Source organism: Malaclemys terrapin, chromosome 13, assembly GCF_027887155.1.
Source record: "Malaclemys terrapin pileata isolate rMalTer1 chromosome 13, rMalTer1.hap1, whole genome shotgun sequence".
Classification (NCBI taxonomy): Eukaryota; Metazoa; Chordata; order Testudines; family Emydidae; genus Malaclemys; species Malaclemys terrapin.
Window position 1 is genome coordinate 39257479 of NC_071517.1, and position 18245 is coordinate 39275723.

General features: G+C 48.9%; 1 protein-coding gene across 1 annotated transcript in view; it reads left to right on the forward strand.

Moving 5' to 3' along the window:
* Window positions 1-1484: 1484 nt before the first annotated feature.
* LOC128847241 (butyrophilin subfamily 1 member A1-like) overlaps window positions 1485-18245 on the forward strand; it is a 31102-nt gene continuing 14341 nt past the window's right edge. Inside the window, exons 1-3 of the mRNA XM_054046622.1 lie at window positions 1485-1746; window positions 11263-11544; window positions 13859-13966. Coding sequence (XP_053902597.1) covers window positions 1485-1746; window positions 11263-11544; window positions 13859-13966 — 652 coding nt within the window. The remainder of the gene's footprint in view (window positions 1747-11262; window positions 11545-13858; window positions 13967-18245) is intronic.

Sequence of the window (18245 nt, forward strand, 5' to 3'; positions counted from 1 at the left end):
TACATCCCTCCTACGGCTCTGGCTGATTTCTGGCAGCTTCTAAAACACAGAACACAGGGAACACCACTGCAGGGATCGCAAACTATTTAAAAGGACACTACCCAATTCCTAGACACTGCACTGACAGACCGAATACATCACAAATCAGACTCTTCAGCCACGAAGGAGTCCTGAATCCTAGGCTCTCCAGTTTAGACGTAACAACCCACAAATCATTCATGCTGCACTAAGAACATCTCACTAGGGCTCAGCGCTAGTCCTCATCTCACAGTGAGGATGTGAGGATATTTGTTGGCTTCCTCCTTCTGTGCCTTAAGTGAAGCCCTGATAGTGACCCACTCCACCCCAGGGCTGGCTCCACAGCTACTTGGGCATTTTGGTTCCCTCCTGCTGTGGTTTCCATCCTGTTAATTTAACCAGCTCTCTCTGTCTCTCCTGATGCTGAGTCTCTGCACCGAGACTCCCACATCCTGTGCAGTTCCACTTTTCTATCTGCCTCCTGCCCTCCCTCCATTATCTGACCCCTGACTTTACCTTGAAAGCCATCACCTGCATAGTGATGATCTGTTTTCATATCTTTACCCCTTGTCAGCCTTTACACCACCCCTCCTGCAGATGAGGAGGCCCCTGTGCTGGAGCAGCATGAAAAGCCCTTGGTGTATCAGAGAACCAGGCTCCCAGGACCATTATCCCCAGGGTGCCTATGAGAAGTTAGAGCTTTATTCAGAGATAATAGGGACAGTGTATAACACTCGTGTGAACTCTGTGTGACAGATATTGCAGCCACATGCAGCATTTTGGGGACTATTAAATTCGCTTTATGAATGTTCTGTTTATTTTTGTACCCCCTTTCTCAATGGTACCTATACATGCTATATGTATCTTTGTGGGACTGGGATTGTAATCTATGCCATGGGGGAGGGTTACCCCATCTCCTTCAGAATTTACAAACCATGGGGCTAATTACTTGTGGGACAGGTAACAGCTCCAGAGAAGTACCACCCCTAGGGAGAGTTGCATAAACTGGGTTAGACCAGGTCCCAGAAGCCCAAGAGAACAAAGATTTTTAGTATAAAAGCTGGATTTGAACTGACCAGAGGCCTGAGATCTTGGGCTGCAAAGTGACAGGACCTGTTAACCAAGAGGACAAACCCTAAGAGAAAGGTTTGAAAGACTTTGGAATCTACCAGAGAGTCCCATGTGCCAGATGAGAATCCTTTGGTATAAGTGTAACGTGTGTTCAGGCCTTTGATTGGTTTATGGTAAGTTTGCTCTGCCAGGCTTTTGTCTTTAAATGGTTTCTCACTTCTAACGCAGGGTGCTCTCTTACTGCTGAATTAATGTTACCCCCAGACCCCATGCCAATTTAATTTCGTTTTTTCATTATACATTTCACAGCACAATTCACAGTGACTGGACCTGATCACCCAATCACTGCCTCTGTAGGTGGGGAGGCCGTCCTGCCCTGCCACCTCTCCCCCAGGATGAGCGCTGAGAACATGGGGGTGAGATGGTTCCGATCCCAGTTCTCTCCAGCTGTGCACCTGTACCGTGATGGGCAGGATCAGTACGGAGAGCAGATGCCGGAGTATCGAGAAAGAACTGAGCTCTTGAAAGACGACATCACCAATGGGAGAGTTTCCCTGAGAATACGCGATATCCGACCCTCCGATGATGGGCCATATGTGTGTTTTTTTGAGTCTGATGTCTCTTATGAAAATGCTATATTGGAACTGCAGGTGGCAGGTCAGTAACTTCTTCTGATGATTTAATGTCTTCAACAGGGTAATAAGTGGAGTCAGAGGGTTAATTGTGAGATGACAATTTTTCTCATTATAGTGGGGCAGTAACTGTGCTCTGGATAAGGTTGATTCTAGTTTGCTTTTTAATATCCATTTTTTCTAAGTTCTTCAAAATTCACACACATACTCAGATTGTTTTGAAAATTGCTGTGACCCATTGGAATCTGGGGTCAGGTTAGTGGCCCAAATGTGAGGTCTTTAGAGCAAGGAATTAATGAGACACACAAACACCCCTAAATAGTCAGGTGACATTAACATGTTGTCGTGATTACAACTATTTTGTGCACGCCTGAGGCTGAACAATGACTCTGATCCTCCCCAAACTGATGCCACCAGCTGGGATTGATCTCGGCTCGTGTCTGGCCCCTTTAGGGTAACAGTGGTTGATACACAGGGCCCTGTAGCCCAGAGCCTGGTCTAAGAGTGGGAGAACTGAGGAATTTCCTGCCCCCAGGACAGGTAGAGGCAGGAGGCCTGACCCCTGAAGGTGCTGTCAGAGAGACCAGCAAGGGGACACAGGCGCAGCTAGTTCTGTAACGAGGACATGAGGTTTAGGCCACGTGTAGTGAACACCTGGGTCTACACTCAAACACTGAGCCTACTCCACACAAACCACCCCCAACTTGCAAAATGTTATCGCCTCGTCACCCTTGCCCTGTGGGTGTGGATTTCTTCTGGGACGTTGCCTTCACTTACCCCCCACCAAGCCTTAGTGATCACTGACATATCTGATACCAGGCTGCTGACAATATCCACGGCAAGGAGTCTGTGCCCTGCTACTGACAGACCCTGCACCGCTCAGTGCTGAAATGAGGCATGATTGATCCCTCAAGGTACACCTGCGCCTCTCCTGACATCACTGTGACAGCTCTGCCAATATGCTCCAATTAATCCCTCCACTGGTCATTACAGCTACATCAAGCACAGTGGATGCAGCTTTAGTGCATGCAACCAAGTCCCAGTGGTTATTGCCAGCTCCAAAGGGGCAGAGTTAAGGTGTTTGGGTGTTTACCTTCCCGATGGATTTCCTAGTTTTAGAGGTCTGAGTATTGCTGAATTCAGCGTTCTGGAAGTGCATAGAGTTAAGGTTGCCTGAAGGTAACTAAGGCTACATCTACACTACAGCCGGGATCGATAGAGTGGAGATCGATGCACAGGCAGTCGATTTAGCGGGTCTAGTGAAGACACGCCAAATCGACCGCAGATCGCTCTCCAGTCAACCCATGTACTCTACCCCCGATGAGAAGCGTAAGGTAAGTCAACGGGAGACTGTCTGAATAATAATATGTATTATTCATGTAGCTGGAGTTGCATACCTTAGGTCAACTTACTGCGATAGTTTCAGAGTAGCAGCCGTGTTAGTCTGTATCCGCAAAAAGAACAGGAGTACTTGTGGCACCTTAGAGACTAACAAATTTATTTGAGCATAAGCTTTCGTGGGCTACAGCCCACTTCATCGGATGTATGCAGTGGAAAGCTTATGCTCAAATACATTTTTAGTCTCTAAGGTGCCACAAGTACTCCTGTTCTTTTTACTGCGATAGTATAGACCTACCCTAAGTTTTTTGTCAGTGAATAGACATGAGGAAGGATTACAGGAAGGTGCCATTGTTTGTGTCGTGTTGTGTTCCACAGATTTGAATTGCAGCATGTATCTGCCTCCACTGCAGCTGCATTCCCTGTGTTCAGTGTAGCTGTACTGACCAGTGGAGAGAGTAGTGGGGACAGGGTCTCAGAGCTGTCACTGTGCTGTGGAAGGGCAGGAGATAATCTCACCAGGCAGCCTGAACTCTGTGCTAACGAAGGTTTTGTCAGTGAATTTTCTTGGTTTTTTAAACAGAAATGGAAACGTTTGTTGCAGGAGTTAGTGGCCATTTAGGTAGTTGTAGTCATGGGCGGTGGGTATAATAGGTATGGGAAAGCTAAGCCTTCCCTGCCGCCGACCCCTGCTGGATGCCGGTGCCACAGTGGCCCTGCCACATCACCATCACCACCACCCCTCCAGAAATCCCTGCTGCTCACTGCGTCCCTCCTCCTCTTGAGAGGGGGAGTGAGGAGGGAACATGGCAAGCCAGCGGGAGGCCAGCCGGGGGCGTCTGGTGGGGGAGTGTGGCAGCTTGGTCAGGTGCTGCGTGGTGCTGGGAGGGCTGGTGGCTTGGGGTGAGGGGCAGCGTCTTGGCTTGGCGCTCGGGTGGCTGGTGGCTTGGCCCAGCACTGGGGCTGGCCTACCGCTCTGGGGGCCAGCGCCTCAGCCCAGCATTGGGGCTCAGGGGCCAGTGGCTCGGCCCAGTGTTGGAGCCATTCCGGCTTGGCAGAGCGGGGAGAGGGCGGAGTTCAGGGGCAGGGAGGCCAGCTGCTCAGCCCGGCGCTGGGGCTGGTTGCCCCGTGGTTGCTCAGTGTCCCTCCCGCTGTGCACTCTGGTAGTGCAGTGGGGATAATGGTCGTGCTGTGCAATGTTTGCAGTGTGTAGCTTGTAACAGGGCTGGTGAGAGAAATCTCATCCCAGGTCCCTGCCCCAATACCTTGACAGTTTTATTATACAGCGGATATTTTAAGCGTGTGAGAGGAAACTGGTGTGTCTGTCTCCTTCTCCACCATCCCCCACAACATGTAGCTCCCCTCTGCCCTGCGTTTCTGGGTGCCCACATCACAGGCAGCAGCTTACTGTTTGGCCACACAGTGCCTCGGTTATGTAGCCTGAGCTGCACACTGAGCTGTGCTCCTCACCCCAGCCCTGGTCCAGCCAGACTTACCCAGCCATGTTGCAGGCCCACCCAATCCAACTCCCTCTCCCCCTCCCCCACACACTCTGGCAACCCCACACAGGGGTGATGTGTATTTTAACTATTCATTTCCTGCATTTCAGGTGTTTACATTTTCATCACATTCAGCCCCCCACTTCCCCTTGATCACAGATTGAGGGGGTTAGACACCCCAAGAGTGGCAGGGTCTCCCAGATCCCAGACCATACGGGGGCAAAAAAAGGAGTTCAGAGCCCTGCAAAGGGGTAGGGCTTCTCCAGATCCCAGCAGGGGAAGGGGAAAATTTGGGGCTGACAGGACTCCCTGCCTCAAAACCCACAACTTTTACACCACCCCTCACCATACCAAATCCTTCCTATCCCACTCCTTACCCTTACCTGAGGAGGCCTCAATCCTTCTTTCTCTCCCTACTACAGGCCTGTCCTGTAGTAGGTGACTTCTGGGTACCCTTCTGACTCTGTCAATCTGTTTCTTCACTTCACCAGGTGGGTATTGTAGTTTTAAGAATGCTTGATAGAGATCATATAGGTATTTGTCTCTGTCTGAGGGATTAGAGCAAATGCGGTTGTATCTTAGAGTTTGGCTATAGACAATGAATCATGTGATGTGGTCTGGATGAAAGCTGGAGGCATGTAGGTAAGCCAGAAGGGTACCCAGAAGTCACCTACTACAGGACAGGCCCAACAAAGAAAGTAACAGAACGCCACTAGCCATCAACTACAGCCCCCAACTAAAACCTCTCCAGGACATCATCAAGCGTCTACAACCTGTCCTGAAAGACGATCCCTCACTCTCACAGACCTTGGGAGACAGGCCTGTCCTCACTTACAGACAGCCCCCAAACCTGAAGCAAATACTCACCAGCAACTACACACCACACAACAAAAACACTAACCCAGGAACCAAACTCTGCAACAAACCCCAGTGCCAACTCTGTCTACATATCTATTCAAGGGACACCATTATAGGGCCTAACCACATCAGCCACACCATCAGGAGCTCATTCACCTGCACATCTACCAATGGGATATATGCCATCATGTGCCAGCAATGCCCCTCTGCCATGTACATTGGCCAAACCGGAAAGTCTCTATGCAAAAGAATAAATGGACACAAATCTTACATCAAGGATTATAACATTCAAAAACCAGTAGGAGAACACTTCAGTCTCCCTGGACACTCAAGAACAGTCTTTAAAGTGGCCATTCTTCAACAAAAAAAACTTCAAAAACAGATTCCAACGAGAAACTGCAGAACTGGAATTAGTTTGCAAACTGGATACCATCAAATTAGGCCTGAATAAAGACTGGGGTTGGATGGTTCACTACAAAAACTAAATTTTCCCCTGCTGATACTCATACCTTCTTGTCAACCATTTGAAATGGGCCATCTTGATTATATTGAATTCATTAGCACTACAAAAGTGATTTTTTTCCCTCCCTTCTTATCAACTGTTGAGAATAGCCCACTTCCACCTTAATTGAATTGGCTCGTTAGCACTGACCCCCCACTTGGTAAGGCAATTCCCATCTTTTCATATGCTATGTATTTATACGTCTCTACTGTATTTTCCACTCCATGCAGCTGATGAAGTGGGTTTTAGCCCCTGAAAACTTATGCCCAGATAAATCTGTTAGTCTCTAAAGTGCCACAAGGACTCCTCGTTGTTTTTGCTGATACAGACGAACACGGCAACCACTCTGAAACCTGTCACTGTGGGTAGCTACCCCCTGTGCTATTCGCCACCGTCTGCAGCTAGGTGTTGTGGGAAAGGTGGAGTGGATCGTAGTGCATCATGGGTGTGGGTTCAGCATACCATGATGCATTTTTCCATCCCAGCATTCCATGAGCTTCGTACTGTGTTTCGCTGCATTTTTTAACTGCCCCCGTTTACTGTGCATCCACCATCTCTACCTGAAAGGATGGCCCCACATTGCTCTCTACTGTTGAGGTTGCTGTTATGAACACATTGCAGACGGCCATGCAGTATATCATGAGCTCCCAATCTGAACAGGAGTAAGAGCTGCCCGACCTTCTATGTGCCATTTAAAGAAACAACACCAGATTACTGTTGGCATTCACGGAGCAGCTGCACATGGTGGGCCGTCACTTTTGGGCTCGGGAAACAAGCACTCAGTGGTGGGATCGCATTGTTATGCAGGTCTGGGATGACGAGTTGTGGCTGCAGAACTTTCAGATGTGGAAAGCCACCTTCCTGGAACTGTGTCCGGAGCTCGCCCCAGCATTGTGATGCAAGGACATCAGAATGAGACCGACCCTCTCTGTGACTATGAACGGAACATGGTGCAGGGCCGCGCAAAGATAAAGGAGATGAGGGAGACATGCCAGAAGGCAAGGGAGGCAAACAGTCACTCTGGTGCTGCACCAACCTGCTGCTGTTGTTAGGAACTGGATGCCATCTTTGGCGGTACCCCACCTCCAATGCCAAGAGCCCTGTGGGTACTTCAGTGGGGCTGGAGACAGTGGACAGCAGACTCAACCCTGATGATGAAGTCGTGGATGAGGAGGTCGAGTTGGAGGATGATTTGGAGCACATGGCAGGGTCACCGGTGTGAAGAGTTAGGGCCTCTTTTCCACTGCAGAGGGGTCCAGCCAGTCCCAGCAGTCCATCTCTGGTGTGCATGATGCAGAAGAGGAGAGCCCCCGTAAGTGATCTTTTTGAGTTGATGCTGCTCAGTTATATGAGGTTCAGCTGTCCTTTGGTCTGTGTATTGTCGAAGTGGGTGAAGGGTTACAAATCTGCAAGACTAGCTGTGTTTCAGTGTGCTCCACATTTCCCTGTGAAGCTAAGAAGTGCAGCGGAACAGTGTGTTAATGCACACCAAGATTTCAGAAGAATCCTCCAGAGAGATCTCTAGCAAACTTTACAGGAGGTACTCACTAATCCTCTGCCAAAGGTTTCTTCTCAGAGCTGTTTTGTTCCTTCCGCCATTGTAGGACACTTTCCCGCGCAACTTGGCAATCACTTGTGCTGGGACCAAATAGGCACACACGTGAGCAGCATAGGGACTGGTTCTGAACCTGCATGCATGCAGTAGATGTAACCTTGCTTATGCTCAGGAGAGAGATATCAACTTCAGTGACCCCCGCCTGTGGAAAATGGGGGCAGAATTTTCATTATTGTCCTCGGTCGCCCTCAGTGATCCCCTGAAAACATCACCTACATCCTTGCCTCATCTTGAATGCCCACAATCTGTCCAGGCCTCGCTCATTATGCTAAGGGTGTTTGTGGAGATGTGTGCTTTCCAGGGTTCATAGAGAAAGTGGTCGGTATGTTACAGGAGGTGAATTTTTCTGTAAGGATTGAATGCTGTGGGTGAACTAACAATGATGCTTCTGTGTATTGTTTCTTGTGCTAATGCAAATGTTGCCTTCAGGGGAACTCCCTACACACTGTCCGAGCACCATCGCCAGGTAAGGAAGCGACCAAGGTGGAGCAAGGAGGACAAATTCTGAGAGATGCTCCAATCCTCAGAGAGAAAAGAGAATGCAGGAAGTGGAGAGAAAAGGAAATGCGGGACAGAAAGAACGAGGAGCACATTCTAAAGGGACAGGAATGAATGACTAAAGTGATGGAGGAGCAAACAGAGATGCTGAAGTCCCTAATCATGCTTCAGTTAGAGCAAATGCATGCTCACCTCCCCTTGCAGCTGATACAAAACTGTTTTCCATGCTCTCCACAAACTCCACTCACACATTCCTTGCAACTTCTCGGTGTATCCTGTTCATTCCACCCCTTTGACAGCTTCCAGAATCACAGCTAGACTTATGCCCAGCTCTGAGAGCCTCCACTGCTCTTCATTATTATCTCCCTTCCCACCAAGCCTTGTGTGTGTGTGTTAATTGGTGTTTAACAAAAACAAAGTCTCTGAGAGATGACCAATCTTTATTAGTGTCCTACACAGAGTGATTGATGCTGGTAGAAATACATAGAAGTAGTTTAATCACAATGGTTAAGCAAAATGAGGTAACAGAAGTTAGTCAAGCATGGCAGATTGAGGTATACAAATACAGATTACTGTTGCTCAATATCAGAATATTGCCTCAAAGCCTCCTTGATTCTCACAGCCCCCATTGTGCCCATCTAATAGCCCTGGTATCTGGTGATCAAATTCAGCACCCAGGCGATCTGCCTCAGTGCTCCACCCCTGGGGGAAATTTTCACCCTTCCCCTCACAGATATTATGGTGCACACAGCAGGCTGCTATGACCATGGGAATATTTTTCTCATTTATGTCCAACCTGCCATAAAGGCAGCACCAGCGCACCTTTTATCTGCTGAAGGCACATTCTGCTGTCATGCTGCACCTGCTAAGCCTATTGTTGAAGCCCTGCTTGCTGCTGTCCAGGTTTCCCATGTAAGATTTCATGAGCCATGGCAGTAAGGGGTAGGCTGGGTCTCCCAGGATCACTATGGGCATTTCAACATCCCCCACTGGAATCATCTGGTCTGGAAAGAAAGTCCCTGTTTTCAGCTTTCTGTACGGGCCAGTGTTCCTGAAGATGCAGTTTAGTATATATTAGTGCCCAATACACTTATATTCTCACTTATTTATCTGTTTAGTCATGTAGGCATCTCTGGCCATCCCTCCCCATCAGCCTTGGAGTGAGAACACACCCCCTTACTACCACATTTCTGTAAAGGCAATCCTTCGTGGGGAATTAGCAGTTGCTGGAGCTCAGGCCTCTGGGCAGGGAAGAGCAGTGAACGGTTTTGGGGCTCAGGCCGTCTGGGCAGGGCAGAGCACCAGACAGTCTAGGGAGCTTGGGCGCTCAGGCAGGGAAGAGCACTGAACAGTCTATCACCTGACGAAATGGCTCAGGCAGATGGCAGACAAACGCAGGCCTCTTGGCCTAAGGTGGGTAGGTGGCCATCCCAGGGGTGGGGCAGCCACAGGGGGTAGAGGGACCCGGGAGCAACCTACCTCACTGGGTCCAAGCCCAAGCCCTAGCAGTGACAGAGGGCTCCACCACTGGGTCGGTGGGGATCCCACCACAACACGATGACCAGCGCTGTGGCACCACCACCTTACTATTGTCTGGTGTCCCTGGGCTACTTCCTACGACCCCCTTGTCGTGCACTTTTATCTTGTTGGGTGTCCTCCCTCTCCCCGGGGTACACAGCTAGTGGCAGTCCCAGCAGCTCTTCAGTGTCCTTGTTGGTTGATATCTCTGGCAGTCCCTGTGAGTCCTCAGTGCTGCAGAGGTTCCTCTTAGGTGCAAGACCCAGCAGTGCATGGGAGGCATCTGTCTCCTTCACCATCTCCAGCCCAACTGAGCTGCAGCACCCACCTTTTGAACTTCCTGTCCAGCCCCTCTGCTTCCGGCAGCGTGGTTGTGTCTTGCCAGGCTCCACCCGCCAGGGAGTGGGTGGTGGTTTCTCCCTGTCAGGCCTGGAGTGAGGCTATGCCCCTCGCTACAAGTCACTTTCATAACTGATGCCCTGCATGACCTCTATGGGTTCAAGTTTTTTTGTTTGTTTTTGCTTTGTTTTTCCACAAATTTGGAAATAATGAAAGTAGTATTTTGTTATTTATATGTTATTTCCATCTAGTGCAGGGGTTCTCAAACTGGGGGGTCGGGACACCTCGGGGTCACGAGGTTATTACATAGGGGTCACGAGCTGTCAGCCTCCACCCCAAACCCTGCTTTGCCTCCAGCATTTATAATGGTGTTAAATATATAAACAAGTGTTTTCAATTTTTAAGGGGGGGGATCGCACTCAGAGGCTTGCTATGTGACAGGGGTCACCAGTACAATAGTTTGTGAACCACTGATCTAGTGCATGTTTTTGGATTATTTGTATATATAAGTTTTGTTCATTATGTGTTTACATTTTATATAAAAACAATAAAAATAAAGTTTTTAAAAAAAGACTCCTGAGTGGGGAAGGCTCTAGACACACATCCCTTCTCTACCTGTCCGTAGAGGATCTTCTGTGTGAAATTTCTAAACAGCATAAGGCCTTCTCTGCACACCAGCTGCAGCCGAAATAACTAAATCAGTTTGAATTCACACCTTTGGGTAAATTGAAGCCTCTTATTTCGGATTAAGATCATTTTATTTCAGTTTAGCTCATCAGTAAAAGTGTGATCTGGGGCAGAAGGCATTACCTTAACCCTGCATTTCTTTGTTATCTAATGTCTGTGTTTTTTGGGTGTGTTTCCTGGCTCTCAGAGGAATCCAGTTTTCTGCTGCCAACTTCTGTGCTCTGGAAGGGTACAAGGCACAGCCAAGGCAACCTTAACTGCCCAGTAACAAAGTTTGTTGGTAGTGAATTAATTGAAGGTTTGTCTATACAGACACATGCACTGGTTTCAATGAAGTAGTGCAAAACCCTATATGGACACTCTTAAATGACTTGGAAATATTACTTTAGCTTGAGTCGATTCCTTCTTGATTTAAGAGTGTCCACACAGGGGTTTGCACTGGTTTAACCAAATCACTTTAACTAAACTGGAGCAAGTTTGAGCATAGAACAGCCCTGACATTAACATTAACTTTACTTGCTGTATATTAAATGGGAATCTGAACAGCTTAACTGACCAGCCGCACTCGTGGACTCACATTCGATTATTAATTTAATAGGAAATAGCTTTTGATAACAGTGTAATGAAGCTGTTTGCTCATTACTGGTCACTGTAGGATTATCACAAGTTCATTTATTTCTTCTGTAGGTTTGGGCTCTGCTCCTGTCATCTCTGTGGAGGGACATCAGGATGGAGGGATCCGGGTTGTGTGTCGATCAGCCGGATGGTACCCAAAGCCCGAGGTGCTGTTGAGAGATCTCCAGGGTCAGAACTTACCATCAACCTCTGAAAACATATCCCAAGAGGCCAATGGCCTGTTTCAAACAGTGGTTGCCACTGTTATAACAGAAGAATCCAATCAGAAAGTGTCCTGCTGTGTCAGGAACCCGCGACTCAACCAGGAGAGAGAGTCAGCGATTTCCATAGCAGGTGAGTGACCATCCGTGCCGCACATGGATAGACTGACATGCTGCAGACGTTGGTGGAGAGTATTTATCATTGTGTCTCCTGTTCATTGGCCTGGACCTTCAATGTGCTGAGCACGTCTTGGAAAGTCCTGAGCAACCTCTCAAGTCTCTTTGACTCCAGTAGGAGCTGAAGGTGTTTAGCACCTTACAAGCTGGGACGCCATGGGCCAGATTTTCATAAGAGCTCAGCACCCAGCAAACATCGTTCTTCTCAATTGGGGGTGTGGGCGGCGGGAGGAGGGAATTTTCCTTTGATCTTGTGCTGTAGTGAGGACTGTGTTGGAACTGCAAGCTATCACTATCAATTTAAGAGTGGGGGTTGGGGTGCAGGTTTTCCAGGTCCTGTTTGCAGGCTAGTGGGCTCTGCAGCAAAGCGAGCAGAATCAGAGTTTGTCTACAGGAACAGTTAGTTTGTGGCAAGGTGTAAATCTGCCTCACTGTAGCCTGGTGCGCACTGTCTGTGTGGACCCTGCTACATGCACTAACAATTCCATAGTGCACTTTCATCTGTCCTGCTTTGAAATGGGAACAGTTCGAAGTGCACCAGGGAACTTTTAGTGTGGTGCAGCAGGATCCACACATCCTGTTAGTGTGCAGCAAGCTAGTGCAAGGTAGATTTACACCTCAGCCTGCCACGCACTAACTGTTCCTATAGACAAGCCAAGTTAAAGCAGGGTGAGGTGAGTTGTGCCCCCTGCCTTAGGGAGCAGCCCCTCTCTCTGTTGAGGGTTCTTGTGTGTTAATATTCTGGATTCTAAGACATAAAGCCGTGTTACACTGCAACCTCCAAGCAGGAGTATTTATGTTTGTATCTGACTTCTCTATGTGTGCTGTGACCATCACAGTCAGCAGGGGTAGGGGAGGGAATTCTCCTCTTTCCTCAGTGAGAGCTGCTGTATGCTAAGTGTTTATGAAAATCTGTTTAAAAAAGTCATTTTTCCCAAACAGCAGACGAGACCCCTGGGTATGGTATGAGCATTACTACTTAGACTACATCTGAAAATACCAGCAATAAAAGTTCAGGCCCAAAATATGCAGAAACAAAATCTTACCTAAGAGCATCTTATTTTTTAGGGGGAAAAGGTCCTGATTTTATGTATTATTATCTGCCAAATAACTTGGTTAATACTGAATTAATATTTAATCTACACAATAATATAAATGTTGCATTTGTAAAACATTGTTCATCTGAGATCTCAAAGTGCTGGTTAGTCTATGATATGCCCAGTATTACCTGACTGTTATGTTCATGGCATACACACCGAGAGTTGAAAACAAAACATAAATACTCTTCCTGTAAGGCTGCAATGTAACACTGCTTTATTTCTAAGAATCCAGAACTCTAACACACCAGAGCTAAATACAGAGAGAGAAAAAGCAGGCTGCTCCCTAAGGGAGAGAACCAGAACTCAGCTCACCTTGCTCTAGGCTGGCTCTTTGCAGAGTGACTTCAGAGGACCCAGATGCACACTCCCCACAGAGCCCCCTAGCCTGCAAGCAGCACCAAGAAACTCCTCTGTATTTAAAGTGTCAGTTCATAATTTTTACAGTTTTCAATACACCAATCACTTAACAAGGACTCTCTAGTCAGCCTTTGCTCCAAGGCTCAGGGAAGAGGACTCTAGAGGAATTTTTACTGTAAATTTCCAGGCTCAAGTTTTGTTTTTATTAAAATTCTGTATTAACACATTTTGGGCCTGACTCTCTTGTGTAACTGAACCCCAGTGAGCACAGGAGAGTCGGGGGTGTCAGGTCATAACTCTCTGATTCTCAGAGCCAGTCTGCACTGGATGCAGCCTTGGCATCACTTAGAGCAGCCTAGGGCCGGGATAATCAATTATTTTTTGTCAAGGTCCAAATTTCTTGGTCAAGGTTTAGCCAAGGTCCAGACTCCAGAGAAAATAATAATAATAAAAAAAACAATGTTAATAATAAGTAAATAAAAAGATTCCAGGGTCCATTCAAAAGCATCCAGTAGTATAGATTTCGCCCGCAGTCCACCTACTGACTACCCCGGCCTAGGGAATGCTTAAGCTTATGCCAGTGGGAGGTAGGTGTAGCATAGCAGAGTCCACCCCACCCCCTCCCATTAATTAACCATGTTCAGTAACCAGGCTGGGACTGTCATTGGTTTAATAATAAAGCACAGAGGAGCCACATCTCACTGTGTATTTCCCGGTGAGACTCTTTTAACTAGTCACAGAGTCACCACTGTCACTGTGTCCTGCCTTCATTCTGCGCGTTTGCTCCCAAGTCAATGGCACTTTCTCTTGCAGAGCTGTTTTTCCCGAGGGTCAATCCCTGGATGGTGGCTCTGGGGGTGATCCTGGCTGTTCTCATCCCCCTGGCCAGTTACTGCTTCTGGAGGCAACACAGAGCAAAAGGTGAAGTAACAAGAGGGGGGAACTTGGTGAGAGAGAGACAGAGCCATTTAAAAACAAAACCAAAAGTAGTGATACAGGCATTGAGGGGCTTTGATTCAATGTTTGGAGGAGTTTCAGGCAACGGGAGCTGGGCTGAGGGTGGAGGGGGAGCTGAATGAATTATGACTTCACATGTGAACCGAGAAGTGTCAAGTGGTTGTTGGATCTCACTCAGGGATCCCAGTCGACTGTGATTCTGAACTGTTCCCTGGGGATCGGCCTGGCTCAGTCTGAAACACCCATGTGGGGCTCAGTGAGCTGGGCTTGGCGCTCCAACATATGGCACTTGGCTGCTTGCAGGAAAAACAGAAAGCAAAGGAGGAGAAGAGGGGTTCGTTACGGCCCAATTCTGCCCCCTAGTCTGTGCTTCCAAGTAGGAGCTGTGGCTGGGCGAAGTAGTGGCTGTGCAAATGGACAGGTTAGCAATTTAGCTACACTACAGATTTGCTCAGCCTGAGATCCTGCTACAGGACCAGGGCAGTGAACTCTCTATTGTAGTAGAAGTGCTCAGCTGTAGTTTTTCCTCTGGTCACAAAGGGCAGATATTGACCTTCAGTGATCTGTGAGTTTATAGGGAGCTGGGGGTTTCAAAGCTGCCTAAGGGGTCTGAATACTCAATTTTTGTTTAAATTAATGGGCACCAAGTGTGCAAACCTGCAAGGCTGCTGTGAAAGTCCCACCCAGAGGGTTTTCTTGCCTGAAGAGCTGTGAACTTTATGTAGAAATTTGCAAGTGTCGGAAGAATTGGGAAGGGGAAATGTCTGTTCAAATCATTTCCCAGTGGGGACAGAAGCAGGTAATTCAGAGAAGCAGAGAGGAGCTGTGCTGTTTACTTGTGAAAGTTGGAACTGGGTATTGTACCTTCAGAACTGTCACCACTAGGTGTGAACTGGTTTAGTTCCTGACTTTAACAGACACATTATGTGAGTCGAGTCCACATTTAGGTGACAGGGATTCACTCATTTTGAATTGTATGTGAAGTTTGTCTATGTGCCCAGAGAGAGCTATGCTGGGCTCATTTCCAAACACGAAACAATTAACTGTCACTGTCTTGTTCCCTGGGCCTTTTTAGAGAATTCTCCGCACCAGCTGCCCTGGTGAGCTGTGGCTGGGATGCTGTAATAACACAAACACACTCAGGATTTGCACAGCTGGTCTGAGACGCTGCTCATGCTGGGCTAGAGTTACCATATGTCCGGTTTTTCCCGGATATGTCCGGCTTTTTGGTAATCAAACCCCCGTCCAGGGGGAATTGCCAAAAAGCCAAACGTGTCTGGGAAAAATACCGGCCGGGCACTTCCCCTCCCGGGCTCCAGCTGCTCTGCTCCGGCGGCACAGGGTCCGGAGGCATGGGGGCTGCCTGAAGCCCGAGCGCTACCGGCTTCACGGTTTGCTGGGCACCCTCCAGACCCTGCGCCCCCGGCTGGGCTCTTCCCCTCCCGGGCTCCAGCTGCGCTGGGGAAGCGCCGGCCGGGGGCACAGGGTCTGGAGGCTGCCCGGCAAACCCTGAAGCCGGTAGCTCTTGGGCAGTCCTTTTCGCGTGGCTGGGAGGGAGGAGGGGGAGTTAGGGCGGGGACTTTGGGGAAGGGGCGGAGTTGGGGCGGGACCAGGGGTGGGAAAGGGGCGGGGCCAGGGCCTGTGGAGTGTTCTTTTTTTTAAATATGGTAACCCTACACTGGGCACAAGATGCTCTCGCTCAGGCTGTGCTCAGCAGTGACTGGCAGACATGACGTGACCTCCATTTCCAGCAGTGTTGGTACCCAGGGCTGACACCAAAAGGACGAGCTCCACATAGGAAAGAGCTGACCTTAGAGGTGATGCCTGTAGGGGCCCATCCACACCCCCCTCCCTGGCTCATGCTGACCTGAGCACCCAGCTAAAGAAAGACACCTCCACCCTGTTCTTAGCTAGGGCACCACCCAACTAACCTGGCCTTACAGGGAGCTGTTCCCATGTGTCACTAGGATCAGGGGACAGACACCACCCACAAACTCAGGAGCTGGCCTAGGAAGAGGGTGCAGGGACCTCAACAGATGGACCTGTCTGTATGTCTCCATTAGTTTCTCTATTGCATAATTACAGCAGAGCTTCATGAAACAAGAATAGGAACTTCACCATAAACATGATTGAATGAAATCTCACCTCTCCCCCTTTTCTCCCCCTAGAGACGCTGCGATCTGAACTGGAGAGCGAGAAAGGTCAGTGTCTGGGCCAGTTACATTAACTGATGTAAGGGTTATTCCCATAAATGTGATAGGGGAATCTCACCTCTCCCCCTTTTCTCCCCCTAGAGACGCTGCGATCTGAACTGGAGAGCGAGAAAGGTCAGTGTCTGGGCCTGATGTAAGGGTTATTCCTATAAATGTGATAGGGGAATCTCACCTCTCCCCCTTTTCTCCCCCCAGAGCAGTGGTTTTCAACCTGTGGCCCACAGACCCTGGCAGGTTTGCAGACTCTGTCTAACATTTCCAAAGAGGTCTGCACCACCATTCAAAATTTTGTAGGGGTCTGCAAATGAAAAAAGGTTGAAAACCACTGCCCTAGAAATGCTGCGATCTGAACTGTAAAGCGAGAAAGGTCAGTGTCTGGGGCCAATGGGGTGGCGTAAAGATTACATGAGAATGTTTCCCCAAAATGTGGTGGATCAGTAAACTGGAGATTACCGGGCGGACAGGACATTTGGAATGAAGCCAAAGGGAGGCTGTGACTTGGGTTTTGTCTACACTATGCACCTTTTAGCAACACAGCTGTGCCGCTACAGCCGTGCCGCTAAAAGGCATGCAGTGTAGCCGCTGTTTGTCGGTGGGAGAGAGCTCTCCCGCTGACTAAAAACTTCCACCCCCAACAAGCGGCAGTAGCTTTATCGGCAGGAGAGCTCTCCCGCTCACACCAACACTTTTCGCCGGCAAAACGTTTGTCGTGTGTGTGTGTGTGTGTGTATGTGTATGTGTGTTTTAACAACTCTGAGAAGTTTTTTCATTGAGTTGCCAGTGTATAGACAAAGCCTCTGTGTAAAGCTCGTCACAGGACGAGGATTCCCTCCCTTGCCCTGGGGACCCTGCTGTGCCTGGAGGCCCATGGGAAGTGATGGCTCAGGCTGTGGCTATGGAACTGAGCGCGCTGCAGCACCTGAAGTGGGGACACAGCAGAGCAATGGGGGGATGGGTGAGAAATGAGCAGAGCCCCCATTTCAGCAGGGGTGGTGGGGGGAAGGTATTTGCACAGAGACAATTCAGACGGGGCGGGAGGGGGCTACACGTGTGTTGTGGGGAAAGTACAAAACACATGTGGGATGGAACAATTACAAATAACGTGCTGGTGTTTGAATGGGTGATGGGGAATGTCTCCGACTGTCACCAGAGCCCAAGCAGTGAGCTCAGGGCTGCTTGTGCTGACACAGACGGGCTCTGAAGGGGAAGGGGCCAATTGTCCTAAAACCCCATGGAAATTACAGACACAGCATCCTGAGCCCAGACCCTGAGTCGCCCTAGACAAGCTGAGCCAGGGGCCAGGGTTATTGCTGGGGACTGTTAGACGTGTCCAGTGTTTAACAGAATCCCACACATGGGATTCCCCCCTCATGACCCCCCCCCCCCGTGTCCTGGCCTTTCATGGCCATGTAACATGAGAAGGGACAGGATTTCACTCTCGGTGACTGTGTGTGTGTGTTCTGCTATGAAGGAGACATTTGGTACTGGGAGGAAGGAGGCGGAATCTATCTTCTCTCTTCCTGCCCTGTTTTACTATGCACAGAAGTCACCCTGTATTTGGATGGAGGTGGGAGAGGGCTTGAATTCACTGTTCTTCACCCGATCAACCTTTGAAGACAGGTAGCTGCCCCAATGCCCCTCTCCCCAGTATCTGCCCTTGCATCCAGCTGTGAGGGAGAAGCACAGAAGTTGGATGTTTCTGCTAAAATAATCAGCAGTGAGCTAATTGCAAATGGTGACAATTAAATTGTCATCAATCAGGTTTTAGTGTTACCATCCCAACCCCACTGTGCTGAGTGTGAGCAGCAAAGAGCGCTGCCTGCAGACTCAGGCAGATCTCACTGGGCTGCTGCACTGCTTACACCCAGGTCACTTGCTCAATGCTACCTTCATACCCAGAAAGGCTGGGCACTTTTTAATACATAGAGGGTGAGATTTTCACTCCCATCTCAACCCTGTTATGTTAGTAAAAGGACCAGAGCAGCATAAAAGGGCTCCAGAAGACCTGTACCCAGCTGGGGGAGGATTCC